This window comes from Phycodurus eques, chromosome 20, assembly GCF_024500275.1.
Source record: "Phycodurus eques isolate BA_2022a chromosome 20, UOR_Pequ_1.1, whole genome shotgun sequence".
NCBI classification, from domain to species: domain Eukaryota; kingdom Metazoa; phylum Chordata; class Actinopteri; order Syngnathiformes; family Syngnathidae; genus Phycodurus; species Phycodurus eques.
The window spans coordinates 10,124,230-10,141,009 of record NC_084544.1 but is presented as its reverse complement, the minus strand read 5'-3'; the positions used below and the strand labels follow the sequence as shown (position 1 = coordinate 10,141,009).

General features: G+C 40.0%; 1 protein-coding gene across 4 annotated transcripts in view; it reads left to right on the top strand.

Moving 5' to 3' along the window:
- vps50 (VPS50 EARP/GARPII complex subunit) overlaps positions 1–11,610 on the top strand; it is an 81,951-nt gene extending 70,341 nt beyond the window's left edge. For all 4 annotated transcript variants that reach the window (XM_061664483.1, XM_061664481.1, XM_061664482.1 and 1 more), the window contains 5 exons: positions 896–992; positions 1,773–1,931; positions 5,739–5,860; positions 9,058–9,247; positions 10,656–11,610. In XM_061664483.1, the coding sequence (XP_061520467.1) occupies positions 896–992; positions 1,773–1,931; positions 5,739–5,860; positions 9,058–9,247; positions 10,656–10,775 (688 nt within the window). In that variant the 3' untranslated portion in view covers positions 10,776–11,610. The remainder of the gene's footprint in view (positions 1–895; positions 993–1,772; positions 1,932–5,738; positions 5,861–9,057; positions 9,248–10,655) is intronic.
- Positions 11,611–16,780: the final 5,170 nt, after the last annotated feature.

The window sequence follows — 16,780 nt, the reverse complement described above, 5'->3', positions numbered from 1 at the left end:
TTAAAATAGAAGTTGCATAAACAGTAGTTTCATGTTTGCATTTCTCCCTTTAACACTAATATACAATAGTTGGGCCTTTTGACTAATGCACTGCCTTTAAATGAATAAATACCCATATTACACTGCTATGTTCACAAGTTGAATTATGACGTAACAATAATGCGGCTTACATTTGTGTACCACAACCATTAATTTGGTGGTTACAGTTGTTAATGAGAATAAACCCACATTCATTTAGTTTCACGTTCAGAATTACTTCTCTCATCAAGGAACCAAAAACACACACAACAGCACAACAAGTTACCTTTTTTTTAACAGTTCCAGTGGACCTTTATTCCTATTTTGTTTCAGCCAACTCAAATTGGCAGGTTTTTTTAATTCAGTATAAAGTAATGTGTTATAGCCACACATCCTCAGTTATTTATTTAGTTTTTGGTTGATTCAGTGAAATATTGTAGTTCTCATCACATTGATTTTATTATTATTATTATTATTTTTTTAATTCCCCCCCCCACCCCCCTACTTACCTACCTACCTCAAGGGCCATAAAGTGTTAGTGGGAAAAGCGTTGCCTGATTTGTTGGAGGATATTAAAAGTTATTTGAGAGCTATAGTGTGTATTAGAGTAAAGGCAGCAGAAGGTAATTTTTTGACAACCTTGGAGTAATTTTTTTTTCCAGATCAAACTGTTGGTAACTGGGCAACTGTTCATTTCTACAAAAGTGTGATAACTGCTTACCTAATGATTCAGAAGGTCCAGAGGACTATTACTAAGGGTGAATATTATGGGATAGGATATGGTTGTCTATTATAAATTAGAATTAGAGTTGTAGACTGGTTTCAGAATGTAGCTGTTTGTAATAAAAACAACATTTCTGGTGTTTTTCTTTCTCAGTGTGTTTTTGGCTGAGCAGTTTGAGTCGCTTCAGTCCCATTTGGACACAATGATGCCTGCTGCCAAGAAGCCTTTTCTGCAGCAGTTCTATTCCCAGGTAGAACACACAAAATCCTGCACCTCTTTGTGTAATTACTATAAATGTTATTTGTCACTGTCAGCATGAGTTGATGCAAATCGCTAACCAACCAAACCTTCAATCATGACAAAACGTGATAGACGACATTTAAATAGCTAAGCACCTTATTATAAAATTAGGTGATAATTATGTTCAATGTTTTTTGCTCTTTTGAGTTTTAATGCTGCAGTTTTTTTTGTGCCATATTTTAGAACAAAGCAGGGCACACCTTGACAGTTAGGTCTAAAAACCTATATGGTGCACTTGGAAGTTGCTCCCTGTGAAGTATAGGCACTCACTCCATTTTCAACCAGCACTGGCTTTTATTTCTTGAGAAACCAATTTCTCCTCAGGGAGCAACGGCGAAGGCACCAATCATGTGCCATTCTCTCTGCCTTCAGCAATGAAAATTATGTTATGTCACTCAAAAACTATCCAGCTGCTTTTTTCCTAGCACTTCCTTTTGCAGGAACTTGACATTTGAGATGTTTAAATGATGATTGAATGCTATGTTATGACAATGTTTTTGCATACAGACAGACTATATGCATGCATGGAGTGATGGGGATTGCCTTACGTCTGTCCCATACTGCTTATATTAGGGGTTCTCAAATTCAACCACACTGGGACCCATGTTTTGCTGTAGTCATTGCTACTGCCCCTGTGACCCGACCTCGGATAAGCGGAAAAGAATGGATGGATGGATGGATGGATGGATGGCTTATGTACATATTGACAATTCACTCGTCCTTCTCTCAGACGGTGTCAACGGCAAGTGAACTGCGGAAGCCCATATACTGGATCGTGGCAGCCAAGGCCATCGACTATGAGCAGATGTTGCTCCTGATGTCTGGCGTTAAATGGGACATTAGAGAGATCATGTCCCAGCATAACATATATGTGGATGTTCTCTTAAAGGTAATGTTCCTAAAGAAATGTGCATGTGGTGTTGTCACTGACTCTTGTCCATTATTGTGTCCCACATTGGGTTTCATCCATTTTCTGTGCTGCGTGTCCTCAATATTGTCACGAATGAGCTGGAACTTATCCCAGCTGATATTTGGACAACCATTCATTCACCCTTATGGACAAGTTAGTCATTAATGAACCTAACATGCATGTTTTTGGAATGCAGGAGGAAGCCAGAGTACCCAAAAAAACAAAAAACAAAACATAAAAGCAGGAGGGCCCGAGCCAAGATTCAAACCCTATTGCTAACCACTATTTCACTGTGCTTCCCTTAATTTGATAACTATTATTATTGGAACCTGATTGTTGTGTTGAATAACATTTATAGTACATAGTAAAGTGAAATGCATTGTCATCTTATACAAATGGGATCATTTAACCAATTTCAGATGTACAGTATTCTACTTCTTGACTGTACCTTTAGCTCAACTGGATTCATTTTACTCGACAAACATAAAATGTAGGTTTTTACAACAAATATGCATTAGCTGTTATGTTTGCTGTAACGTACTTATTCTTCTCCTTCGACGAGAACACTAGCTTCTGTCACACTGACTGAAAACAAACTGGAAATTTGATTACTGACACTGAGCTAAAAGGCAACACGTAATGCTGAGCAAACTTTTTTTTTTTCTACTTGGGGATAAATTGGATTTGTTGTCAAAGATGATGTATGATTTCCAATCAAATATAGTCTGTTTTTTGTTTTGTTTTATTCTGATTTGTGCCTGTGTTCACATACTATAGTGGACGACATCAGTCTTGCATTTCTTTGCAGAATATTAAGCAAACAGCATATACAAATTTAATAAATTGTGGCACCAAGGTGTGATCACGTGAGTCAAAATAAAAAGTCTCACCCCCCTGTCTTTTTTCATGTTCGTACTTGGACAAAAGTCAGCAGAAATGTGCAATTCAAGTTGACTTCCAAAAACTATTACTTTGGATGGTGCAAACTGTTTAAATGCAGGGTGAGCTACTGAGTAGAATTTAGATCGCCACTAAAGTTTTTTTTGTCTCGTCACTGAAGTGAAAGTAACCCACTAAATATGCACCTCTATGCATGCTCAGCATGCATTTTGCATTTGAGGGACTGAGACCGAGAGGTCAGAAAAGGTTAGCGGGGTGTGCAATTGTGAACAAGACCCACATACCTGTGAAGGTATGTGTTAAATCACATCTCCTCCTAAAAGTCCATGGATTACATATTTATGAATGGAATCATACATAATAAAATATTCTACTCAGAGGGAAAAGTTATTTTGTCCTGAAAAAGAACTTCAACTCACCTCTTGAATTCCCACGTGGCTCACAGATCTTTGTCCGACTCTGGAAGCGCTGCACTTAAGCCTAACTAATTTAGCTTATGGGCCAAATTGCTTTGGGGACAAATCCCAGAGTCACTGGCCAGCGTTAAATCCCTTACGGTGTCAAAATGGTCCACTTGATCGACTGACATGGTGCATATTACAACTAGCATGTACCTTTCCCCATCGGGCGCTAATAACCCACTCTAACAACTTGTCAGATACGCATAATGCATGCACATTGTGCCGTGTGCATTGATTGAAAGGAGCGTGCCACATTTTTTTTGTTATACTGCACAGATGGAGATATTTTATTCATGAATTCAGGTTTATCACCAGCATTCAACAATGACATTGATTTGCATATAAAGTGGCACGGAGATGCTGTGGCCTCGAAATTACTTCATTGAGAAAATGCTGACGTAGGAAACTATTGTGATGCCGTTTAAGAGTAAGTAACATTTCATTCTATGATGCCAAATTAAATACATTTGTGTGTGCCAGCTATCAAGTTTCAGCTTTTCTATTGTTCGAATAAAAAATAGTAAGGTATGGGTTGGAATCACAGAAGAAGAAGATCTTTTATTGTCATGAACATGTATGCATGCACACGAAATGTGTTCTCTGCATTTAACCCATCACAGTGAACACATACACATTAGTGGAACACACTGGAGCAGGGGGCAGCTGAAGCGCCCGGGGAGCATTTCTGGGTATCAGTGTCTTGCTCAAGGACACCACAGCTCTGGCCCTCCTTTGTGGAATTTGCTTGTTTGGATTTTCTCCAGGTACTTAGATTGAATTGAAGACTCTAAATTGTCCATTGGTGTGAATGTTGTCTATACTGTGACCTGCGATGACTGACGACTAGTCCATGGTGTACCATGGCTCTCGCCCAAAGTGAGCTGGGAGAGGCTCGAGCACACCCGCGAGCCAAATGAGAACAAGTGCTATGGATTGGTGGATGGAGAGCTCTTGCCTAAAACTAACACTGTAAAAGTTCTGTGTTAAGCAATGTATTCCTACCAATATGATTCATCACAGCATCTACCAATAGGATATGGCTACTCAGGATTTGTCTTCTTTCATCTCGTAATCCCAAATAATTGAACTGCACTCTTCTTGGTCGTTGAAGACCTATCACTGTTTAATCCAAAAGGCTTCTTCAGTTCTAAATTTTAACTGTGGAGTCCGCCATTTATGTACGTCTCTGGTGAGGTTTGTTATTGTCGGCAGATGTAGGTGGTGAATGAAAAAATAAGTATTTAAGAAGCATTTTGGATTAAACCGTGACACCGTGTTCAACAACCAAGAAGAGTCCAGTTGCCTCGATTCAACTGTTGCGGCTTGCCATGACCTGGATGACTGAGAATCTACATAGACATATTTTCTTACTGTACTTTACAGTCTTAAAAAGAAGGAAATTGTGGCTTCCGGATATATATATATGAATTTATAAATACATATACAGTAAATGGATGAGGACATGCACATACGGCAGGTAAAAAAGGGTGAGATAAAAATAGCGATGTACAAATGCATTATTTCCCTGTAAACACGGTAAGACGGACAGCATGCTGTAGACCCTGGCGTTCACCCAGTGTTTTCCCATTAAATTGGTTTATTTAGAAAAATAGAATTTTAGGGGAAATATTCCAGTCACACTGTAAGATACTGCCTTCAGAGAACAAATCTTTTAGCCTCTATTAAACTGTATTGTTATACCATGTTTACTGTATAAGGAGTAAAGTACAGTGGGGTTGGAACAGAGCCCTGCCACAAATAGAAAAAGATCCACCTACCCAAAAAAACAAAAAAAAAAAGGTTTATAATTGCCAAGATGCCACAAGAAGACAGCAAAATACTACTTTTGTCTAAATGAAGCTCCTCAACTCTCTTCAACATAGTTCCTTGACATCAAGATGCTATGACCAAAGCAATGAAAGTATTGCATTGGCCTGAGGAAAAAAAACAGCAAATTGGCTTGTTTTTCAGTGGATAACAGAGGATACAATCAGTAAATAGGTGAATCCGTAAGTCACAAATTGCAAAAATGCTGGGGAACACTAGACCTTAAATCTTCTAATTAATGGGAATAGTTTCGAGAACAAGTCACTGATGGTTTAGTGGTACACTCGCCTGACTTTGGTGCGGGCAGCGTAGGTTCAGTTCCCACTCAGTGACAGTGTGAATGTGAGTGCGAATGGTTGTCCGCGTCTATATGTGCCCTGCGACTGACTGGCGACCAGTTCAGGGTGGAGTCCGCCTTTTGCCCGAAGTCAGCTGGGATAGGCTCCAGCGACCCGTGACCCTAACCAGGATAAGCGGTGTTGAAAAGTATGTTCTAGTATGACTGCAAAAGGCGCTTCAAAAAAGTCTAAGTCTAAGTCTAAGTTAACAATATATGGCTTTTGATTGTGCTTATGTCTGTTTTCTTCTTAAACGAAAGGAGTTTGAGATGTTCAACGAGCGGCTTGGTGATGTCTCAAGACACGTGCGTATCCCACTGCCCGTGTCCAATGTCCTGTGGGAGCACTGCATCCGCTTGGCCAACAGGACTCTTGTTGAGGGGTAAGAAAGTAATGTCATTTCTATCATCTCATGAAATATCTACAGTGACTATTTTAATCCGAGTCAGTCCAGCTATGCAGTATTTGAGGAATTCCAAAAATCTCTCTTATTCTATTTTCCTCATCAATAAGAAAGGTAGCATTTTCATTTGAGATTACTTTCTGTACATTGTGGTCATCTATGAACATGCATGGACACTTTTTAATGTGCATTCTGAAGTCTGAGTCAGCTCTACCATCCTACCCGAGCGAAACACTTTGAGACATGTCAAATATACTGTATGTGCTTCAGATTGTTGCTGTTCTGATGTATATGAGATAGCGAGACTGACTATAAAAATCCAATTTTTAACACATGCACAAAATAGTGGCATTGTGTGAGGATTTAGTCCATATTGACGCAAAAAAGTTCCATGCATCATTTGTTGACTCTGATGAGCAGTTGACAGGGTTTATCCAATGACATGTCCGGTGAGTGTTTCTCATAATATTTCTTAGAACGACAAGGGATTCAGCAATGCATTACCTTTTTTCCTTCTTGGCAAATAAAACATTCATGGTATCCACAGCCATAAACTATTACAAGAAAGCCTACATATATGAAAGAAGAGCAATCGGCATTTACATATTTTGACATCCACACAACATAAACATTCAGAAATCCTCCCAAAGATGATGCTGTCATGCACCAAGAAGAACAGGCGTATACAGTATACGTCCAGCCTACATAAGAGTGGTGCAGACTTACTTTGCACCTTCCTTTGGGATTACCCTGCCACAAAACAACTCTACATTCGTCCGTTCTCCCTTGCTTTGCTCTACTGCTGTCTTTTCCAGCCTCATTTGGGAATTGCATGACACAGGCCACTCGCACTAACTGTAAAATGCTCTTGACACATCCCTTTGCAATGCATTTCATCACTTTTTCGCTTGTAAGCGCCATACGCCATGTGTTTTTTTTTTTTTTTTTTTTTTTTACACTACCTGCGTCCTTGTGGTCGAGTGGATGTGTGGAGTGGCTTGTTACATTGGAGGTGTGATGAAGCCCTCTCATCTCTCACGGCACATTTCTGAGTCTATACCGGCTTTATCATGATGAGAGTTTGCAGTCAACCTCAGTTTGAATGACTTATGTCGACGGGTGCATTTAGGAGTTGAGGGTGGAAAAAAGTGCATTAGTGGAATAAAAATCTACATTACACCATGGGGCATATCTCAGGAAAGGGGAACGTTTTTCACTTTTCCTCACATTGAGTAAATTCATTTTTGAACCTGGCTCATTGGAAGTCTCGCATCCATCCCATTTCTGGCACACCAATCGTCAATTTTTCTACTTTTCTGCCTGCATTCACATTGTCTACCCAGCGCTCTCATTTCTTTGACACTCAAATGTTTCTTTTTGCATTTTCACAATAAAAAAATGTTGCAAATGTTTTTTTCCTACATATATTTGAAACCGGTAAGGAAGGCACCATTTTGCTCCAGTTCCCCTTCAGCTGATCAAAGCTCTTCCTTACGAGGAGTTAAAAGCATATGCTGATCAAACATGAACCTCAGTGATGCTCCAAGCAAGGTCGAAGCCATCCTGAGTTATTTTAACATTAGAAGATAAGACCTAAATGGGACCTAAACATTGAAGGTTAACGAAATTATAAGGTCCTCTCGTTATCACCTCGGTGCCTTACCCCCCCCCCCCCCCCCCCCGTATTTGTTACAGTTTTGATGCCTGGTCATTTAATCCAACTCCAATAAACCTTACTAGAATGATTGAAAAGCAAAAATACAAGATTCTTCTGGAGTACTTTTTTTTATTTACCTTTTTTTTTAAAGGCCCTGTGGTGAGGAAACAAGACTTTAATACAGCTGAGAAATATAAAGCATTGAAAGCAAGTTAAATTACAATTTTATCACTTAGTTTGATTCGCATGCTCTGAACCAATTTTGGGTTATATGCTGCAATTTACTATCCAAGGAGTCCAATGTGCCCTGAAAAGTGCTTTGCCACATGGAGACCAAGCACGAGGCTCCCACTGCTCTGAGGTTGTTCATTATGCACTTCATTATGCGGTGAGATAGTCCTGTCGTGAAACTGTCAGAATAATGGCAGTGCATTTAAAAAAGTGGGTAAAGCTCAAAATCCCTATAATATTTATATATTTATAATTTGCAGACACATAAATGCATTTGGAACACTGCACATTCTATTCAAAATCCACACATGAACAAAAATTTATCAAACGTGTTCTTCCTTTTCGGAAAGTGAAGAAAAGGGAATATCAAGTAGTGTGCGTTTTTTTCTTTTTTTCTTTTTTTTTTTTTTTTTTTTTTTATATACAAACTGCAACATTTACTGTTTCAACTGACAAATGCTTGACGATTTAACTTTCCTCTGAATCCCGACACTGAGTCTCGACAAATTAAATTAGCATATATATTACTATACATATAAACTTCAAACAACTGCGACTTGATCACACAGAGGAGCAACACCTACAGAGTATACAACAATGCTCACAGCCATCTATTCTCTCTGCTCTGTGGGAACAATGGCGATTACTGGAGGTTGGGAGTTTTCTCTTGCCTCTTCTTCTTGCTCTTAAATTGCATCTCTTCCGGTAGAGTACAGTGCTGCTCGGCATGTTGCAGCACAAGGTGGTACTACTAAAGGCACGCAACCTTAAATTCAGACTTGGTGTATACTGTAAAAACCCATAAACATAACTATGTGAAACGTATTTGTAGTCCACTGAGATAAATTATCACACCTAATCTCAATTACTTGCGATTGGGTGGCAACCAGTCCAGGGTAACTTAATCTCAAATTCAACTTTAAAAGAACATTCACGTTCCTTCAAAGTTTGCCATTTAAAACCTCTTTATTTGTCACATTAAAAACACTACATAACATTTTTATGCAGTCAGTCCAAGTTTGGCTCATGTCAGCTTTCCGATGATATGCAGCTGCAATTCCGAGCACCATTTGGCTCTTGGCGCCTCCGTGGCGCAAGGGTGTCTGTGATTTGCCGCTTGAAAATGAAAGTAGCGGCGTGCCATCTGGCAACGCGAGCGCCGTCAATTGCGGCTGGCGAGTCAGAATGGGGACTGCCGTCGTTTAGGTGGCAAAAGTAAAATAATGAGACGATCTCCAGTGGCCAGACACAACAACGTGAATTTCCTTTTTCCTGCCCTCTTTTGTAGCTACGCTAATGTGAAGAAATGCAGCAACGAGGGCCGAGCCCTGATGCAGCTGGACTTCCAACAGTTTTTGATGAAGTTGGAGAAGCTGACCGACCTCAGGCCCATTCCTGATAAGGAGTTTGTCGAGATCTACATCAAAGCCTACTACCTGACAGAGAACGATATGGAGCAGTTCATCAAGAACCACAGGGTAAGGCATCTGCCCTCATGTTCGTATACGTAGACGTATACGACACATATATCGCTTTCTTCCTGAGATTGACTGGCAGTTTACCTGGAGGCCATTGTTGCTCTTTTAGCTGTCGACTTCAAGCGTGTCGGTGACGAACAAACTCTTGTAATCGGGTTCATGCTTAAGTTCAACTGTGCGTACTAAAGTAGACCTGCTGTTTGAAAGTTATATAGCACAGGTGTGCGAGAAGCACACATAAGCACACATGACATACGGCCCTTAATCCATTTTTTCCTTAGAATTGGCCACCGTAGTTAAGATGTATTTATACATTTTTAACCATTTTATTCATTTTTCTCAATTAGTAATTGGTTAATTGAGTTATTCAAAAATATGAAAATTATTATTAAAATAACCAGTTTTACATATCAATGAAGCAATTGTTAGTTCATGATAATCAAGTTGTCATTTGCAAAAAATAAAAAAATGGGACATCCACATTTGGTCAAAGCAAGTGATTTTTACATATATGGCAATCACATTTTAACTATCTTTTTAAAAATCAAATGTAGCCCTTTAGCACAAACGTCTGCCCACCAGATAATGTAAGCATTTAAAAACATTATTTGACGATGCCGGTCAAATGTCTCGTGGTTAAGTACTGTCACTTGTATATCTCCGTTATTCCGACTTTCAGTATTTCCTCATGTAGTGGCCGGTGGCATTTATTGACTCTGCAGAGAGGACCTGGCATCTCCAGGGTGTCCCGAAAGTCACAATACTCTTTCTCGGTCTGTTTCGTACCAGGTGTCATTCGAACAGACGCGAGGCCATCAGCATTTGACAGTTTAGGCTTTGCAGTTTTTGTAAAAATACCCATGACTCAATTGGAGCAGGGTTGCAAAATTTCCACCTGGCTAATCTTTCTGAATGCAGTTCAGCGCGAGTTTGAGAAGCTTTATGGCCATCACACTGCTCCAATGTTGTACAATTTACAATGTCCATGGCATGTGTCTTGAAACCGAATCAGTTCTTGACAAACGACACAGCGGAAAGCCTGCTACTACTACCACTAAAAATGAAAAACTCCTTGAGCAGGCGTTTGCGCAAAGCCAGGGAAAGTCTCTCCGGAGGGCTGCACTTGAACTCAGCATCGACAAAAGCTCGATTCAGCGGATGCTTCCGAGAATGATAACGCTTTATCTGGGCCGACTTCAGGTTATTCTAAGGTTCTAAGTCTTAAGATTATGATGCTCAACTAAGTAAATTGTTCTTCATGTTGGAGCAGTGTGACGTGATGCATTTAAGAGCTGGTGTTTTTTGTGTATGATGCAGTTTTGGATAAAAAAAAAATCCTGGACATTTTTTTTTTTCAGTCCCAGTCTGCGTCAGTCTACAGTCTATGTTTTGTTTCTGTTCTCTTCAGGAGTACTCTATGAAGCAGCTAGCAAACCTGGTGAACGTTTGTTTGGGCTCTCACATAAACAAGAAGGCCCGCCAGAAACTTCTGGCCGCCATTGATGACATTGACAGACCCAAGAGATAGATCCCATCCAAATGTACCATGCAGCTTGATGAGATGTAAAAACAGTAAAACAAGTGAATCCTCTGATATTAACCAAATGCTTTGTAGGATGGATGTAATAATTCATATCTGTACCACAACTCACATTAACCTTTTTTTTTTTTTTTTTTTTTTTTTTTTTAAATCATGTGATTTCCATGCAGTTGCTCTCTTCCTGTCCAATTAACTACAAGAATAACTGGAATTAATCATGCAGTAAGTTAGAAAATAAAATGATTGCACATGTGTTTTTAGATAAAATTGACTAGTTATTCATTATGCACTCCAGCTCATGCAAACATACAAATGTATATTTGTGCCTGAATGGCTCCTGCTTGCCTTCTTGTTAGTTTGTTTTGTAGAAGAATCTTTTAATATAATTACAATTTACAGTTAGTTAGTTGCACCACCTAGAATTGACTATGTTCACTATTATGTGGGAATGACGTGGTTTCACCGTCCAGGCTCCATATTATGACTTTTCAATGGAATACTGCAAAATGCCCGGTTGGTGTATTGTGATAAGCAAAAAGAATCTATAGATGTATGTATTCCTCATTGTGCATCATCGTCAGAGGAGAATAGTGCAAATGTGAATGTTTTGAACAATGTCTGTATTTATTTCCGGCTCTCTGGGTTCGTTTTGGTGTTTTATATGATAACCAGCGGATGTGTGATGTGCTGTTTCACTGTCTATATCATGTAATACATCAAATGCAAATAGTATTTAACCATTTAACAATTTGTCACTGCTGAAATTATGGTTGAACCAGAGTAATTCCACCATAATAAACATTAGAAATGCACACATGCTGTACTGAATTGTTTGCTTCTATTCTTCCAATGATGAGACTAAATTCCAGGATTCGTGGGTATTTTTTGTGTGTGCGTGTGTGGCAGCAGTCTCATCAAAATACCGTATACAGGCGTTACCGTTTAATAACGCTGCGATCCATTCTAATGATGCTCCCCTCGACCAGGAGCCGGATGCCGTCAGACCAATTAATGGGGCTTTCGGAGGCAGACTTATTTGGCTAATTTGGGTGCCTGCTGGTCACGTTCAAGTAAAAGCACAGCGAAAGACTAACATAGCTAAGTGTGTGTTGTTTTTTTTTGTGTTTTTTTTTAATTGAATGAAGTTAGGTTATAGTCGCGCCTTACTGCATTGCATCCATGATTTCCATTCCTTAGTATATATATTTTTTTCCATTTTCACATTCTGTAGATTGTATGGCCAAATTTCTGATTTCTATTCTTGTGCACATGCTGGTGGCTTGAAAGGCTTTTCCTCTTCCTGCAGTGCAATGGTGCTTGTTACATTTGTAGATAAAAACAAAAAAAAAAAGAGAGCGACCAAGTGCTCTTTGCACCTGCATTGTCTGTCCTCAGCCAAAATCCATGAGCCCTTTGAAAAGAATCACTGCAGCTGACCTCTATTGTCCCCACATTCACACATATTCATGAACTGTAGGAATAACAATTAGACATAACAACAGCAGATGGCATACACTGCAAGTAAAATAGCAAGACGGTTTGGATAAAATCAACATGTTTTGAATAACATGACTGATAGTAGTGACTGGATTACAATAACTAATGGACTATAAGGCCTATTCGTTGTGTATGTGTTGCCACGGTGCACTTAGGGAGCACTGGCACATGTTGCCGGGTTTTGATTAAAAACTTTTCAATCCGGTCTCAAATTTGGCCCAGTAATTGCTGTGTGTGTACACTACTGAACTGCCACACATTAGCCGCTACAATTTAAATGTGCTTTTCTTCTCCCTGGTTTCTTCTGCAATTAAGTCATTCGCAGCACTGTGTGCTATTTGGGAAGAACCCTCCCATTAACTGAGGCACTACAGTATTACAGCGGAGGCAACTATTTGAATCCACGCGGTACAGAAGAACTTTTTTTTGTTTTTTTTTTTCCTCTCCTTCCAGTCGCGCTCTCCACCACATGGTATTTGAAAGTTGCTTGCGCAGTCAAAGCTTTTATCAGGCTGAAAATGGTGAGCGACATGCGGAGAATTCGCACAGGTCACCACCTCCATTATGATGGAGGAGGCCGTGCATGATTCATGTTGCACATCTTGAGAGGCTCACTAAGTCGTCGCTTGTGACCCTCACGGTTTCAATCTCTCCTCGAGCAAATGTATACCTTGAGATACTTGCAGCACTTCACCCATTCTTTGTCAAGCCTCGAAGCTCAGGAGAATATAAACTAGGATGACTTTTGCACCTTCTTCGCAACAACAACTGGATATAATGCATAGAACACACTGTTGAGATCATTCGTCGAGTTGATTTTATATGGAAGATCGCAGACAGCCGGAGTGAAAACATCATTTCTGTGCTTGGAAAAATGGTTGCACCCTCGCATTTGTGGTCATGGCATTATTCCACTAGCATTGTTCTGTCGTTTAACAATGGCTGTTGCAGAAATGACATCAGTGGTGGGCGGTCAGCTATCAGAAGCGCATTGACCTACATTTACAATTGGAATTGCATTAATTTATTCCCAACAGTCTATTGTGTTCATTTCATAGTGTTATTCTTTGCTTCGTTGCTTTTAGTATGTGCACGTATATTTTTGATGTTTTTTTTTTTTTTTGGTCCAATCAGATTTCAGCCTGTATGTGCTGCCATGTCAGGGCCTTCAGAATCCGTAGTGCTGGCCCATGTCATGTAAATTAAATTAGCAATGGGACTGTTTAACCAATCCGATTTCAAATCCATCTTCAAATCCCCCTTGTATAGTATTGATGTTTTCTAGAATTGTGATGTGATAATGGTGGCAGAGGTGGATTAAGTCAGGTATTAAATAACACTGAATGACGCACAACATTGGTAAATACCTCAACAGGTGTCTTTCGAGTTTATACGCAAGCAAGAGTGTAGTGCACTTGTGGTTAGCACGTCTGCCTCACCGTTGAGAGGTCTCTCCTGCAATTGACTGGCAACTGGTCCAGGGCTTGCCCCCGCCTCTCACCAAAGTCAACTGGGATCGGCTCCAGCTCACCCGCGACCCCAAAGAGGAAAAGCGGTATAGAAAATGGATGGAAAAAGGAACGCTTTTGTTGCGCAGACATGTAGAATGCATTATAGGCTCCAAAGTTTTCTGACTAACACGACAGCTGCCGTCACCCCGATACTAAACAAGAGCCGCCTCCGGGTTGCAAACATACAATTATTTACACACTTGAGGCATGCTCTATGACGGTGTATGACAATAACCTCACCGCTGAACCATGTGCTGTTTTCGCCAAAAGACAAATAACATTGTTTCCTTATAGACAAATGTTTCCATTTGTCTGTAATTATTGTGCCTGTCTGATTGGCTGCCGACCAGTCCAGGGAGGACCTCAACGAGGATAAGCGGGACAGAAAATTGGTCGATTTTTATCATTCAATTTACACTTTGCTGTCTATATTTGTTGAAGAGATGTGAGAATGATGGCGTGCGCAAATGCTGCTTACTGCTTCTGCTTCTGCCCCTGAGCTGAGGTTTCGCAGGGTTCATAGCCTTTGTCAAGGGCATCTTGATAGCATGCAGACTTTTGAACTCCCCCCCACCAAAAAAAGTGAAAGACAATTTGCAATTTTGGTCCAGCTTTGCTGCCAAAATGAAAAGACCAAATCCATCCAGCAAGAAACATGTAGTAGACACACTTGATTTGCTTTAGTGTGCCACAAAACATGATGTGGCAGACCGTGTTTGGCCCCCGGGCCTTGAGTTTGACTTTGTATTAACACGTCAACAATTGACTGCATGCCTCCGAGGCGAGGCTAGTGCTTGCACGGCTTTTCTAATGCGCCCTGATAAATGTGAATGTCTGACCTTCACACCGAGTGAAGCCGCTAAACAAACCGTTCAGAGCGAGGGAATAATGTGCACCATCTCGTACACTACTTTGTGTTACGCACATACGCAGCTCTGGTTCATTCAATAAACATTGTTATTTGGCCGTATTTAAATAATGACAGTGATTCCCTGTCTCGTTGACTGGCATCGATGAAGACAGCTAATTGGATGCGCTGCTTCAACTGTGAAGACGGAGCCTTGAGAATGTTGCTCCAGCAAGCAGCCACTGCTAATTTGCTGCCTGACTAGCTGAGCTCGGGCGGAACAAATGTTGCGTGTGCTCGTCGACGTGAGCAAAGCGGCGAGAGCGCTTGAGCGCGGCGCTCCGCTCAACGCTGACAACACGAGCAAACACTTCAGGTTCAACTGGATTCGAGATTCCTCGTTATCTGTAAACGGGGACCTTGTTCTCCCCTGAAACTAACCATTTACCATCAACAACATATTCTGTCCATCATAACATTCTCTACACTGTGTCACCGGCATCTTTTTGCAAAGTGGTACCTTGACTTAACGTTGTAACTCAATTTACTTGTACACTACCGGTCAAACGTTTTAGATTACCCCAATTTTCACGCAGTTCAATTTCTCATTTTACTCTGCAATGAAAGCACAGAACAAATAAACTATTCAAGTTACAAAAGTAAGTCATAGAATCAATCTACAAACAAACATGTATTGGAAACCAGTGTTCCCCAACCTTTTTTCTGCCACGGACCGGTTCATGTTTAGTTTAGTTTAGTGTTTTTAGTTTAGTTTTTCACCCTCTGGATGTTCACTACTTATCTTCGTTTTGTACCATTTCAAGCTATTCATGGGACTTGAACTAGTTGACTTTCAATTTAAAATTGACATGTCGTAAAACCTTTGACCGATCGTGTTACCAGTCAAAAGTAAAGAAAAGAAAAGGTAAAGGAAAAACGTTTTTTTGATAGTGTAGTTAACAACCGCAGACAAAGTGCTGTATATAGAAAAAAAGTAAGCACGAAACAATTAAAAAAACCAACTTTTTAATAGAATATACCTCTTTGAAAACATAAAAGCAGTCAGTCACATCGAAACACTCCTGCAGCACTTCCACTGTCTTTAAACCAAATTGTTGGCCACCTGCTGTTCCACCAGCAGCCTGCTGTTGATTTTTAACAGCGATATACATTCATGCTTGTCATATTAAAGCTTTCTTCTCATGAAATTCTAACTTTATTTGCACATGATTCCTAAAATTTTGAATTTATTCTCCTTTAATTGCAATCTTTTCAATGATGTTACCTTTTTGTCTTGCAATAACAACTATTTACTCATAATATTATGACTACAATCATATACATATTATACATATTCCATTGTCTGACTAGTTTACAGTGATTCTAATTTTGGTTTCCTTATTTAGACTTTTTGATATTCCTTTTTTGAATTTGGTTTCACTATATTGTGTATGCTTACCAAATGCAGTGTCTTTCTCAGTGCATTTGCAGCTCCAATCGTTTTGCTCACAGTACCATGTGACTCACATCCGCGAGTAAAGGTGAGAGAATGTGAATCTCTCTATGAGACCGCGAAACAGAACAAAAGAGTCTTCACAAATAATAATTCCACATCATAGTCAATGTCCTGACCCCTCTTCCTCATTGCAAACTGGACAATCGGCATAACAAATAGCTTGACGGTTCATTTGTGTTCCCGTCCTGCCGCGCATTTTCAGTTGCGCTTGTCCTCATGACGGTTGTGGGTGAGCTGGAGCCTATCCCAGCTGACTTTGGACGAGAGGCGGGGTACACCCGGGACTGGTTACCGGCTAATTGCAGTGCGCATATAGACAAATAATCATTCACACTCACATTCACAACTATTGTGTGGGCAATTTAGTCTTGAATTTGCATGCCTGTTTTTGGAAGGTGGGAGGAAGCCGGATATCCAAGATGTGATAATATTTCTTCGAGTGCCTTGAATAAGAATCAATGAAATAGAGTCTTAAAAAAAACGATTTTTATTTTCAAAATGAATTTTTCATTTGATTTTCTCAACTGTGGGGGGGGGGGGGGGGGGAAACAACAACATGAAATATATTTACATTTACGTTTTTCAATTAGGAATTACAGAGAAAAACATTTCTCTATTTGAA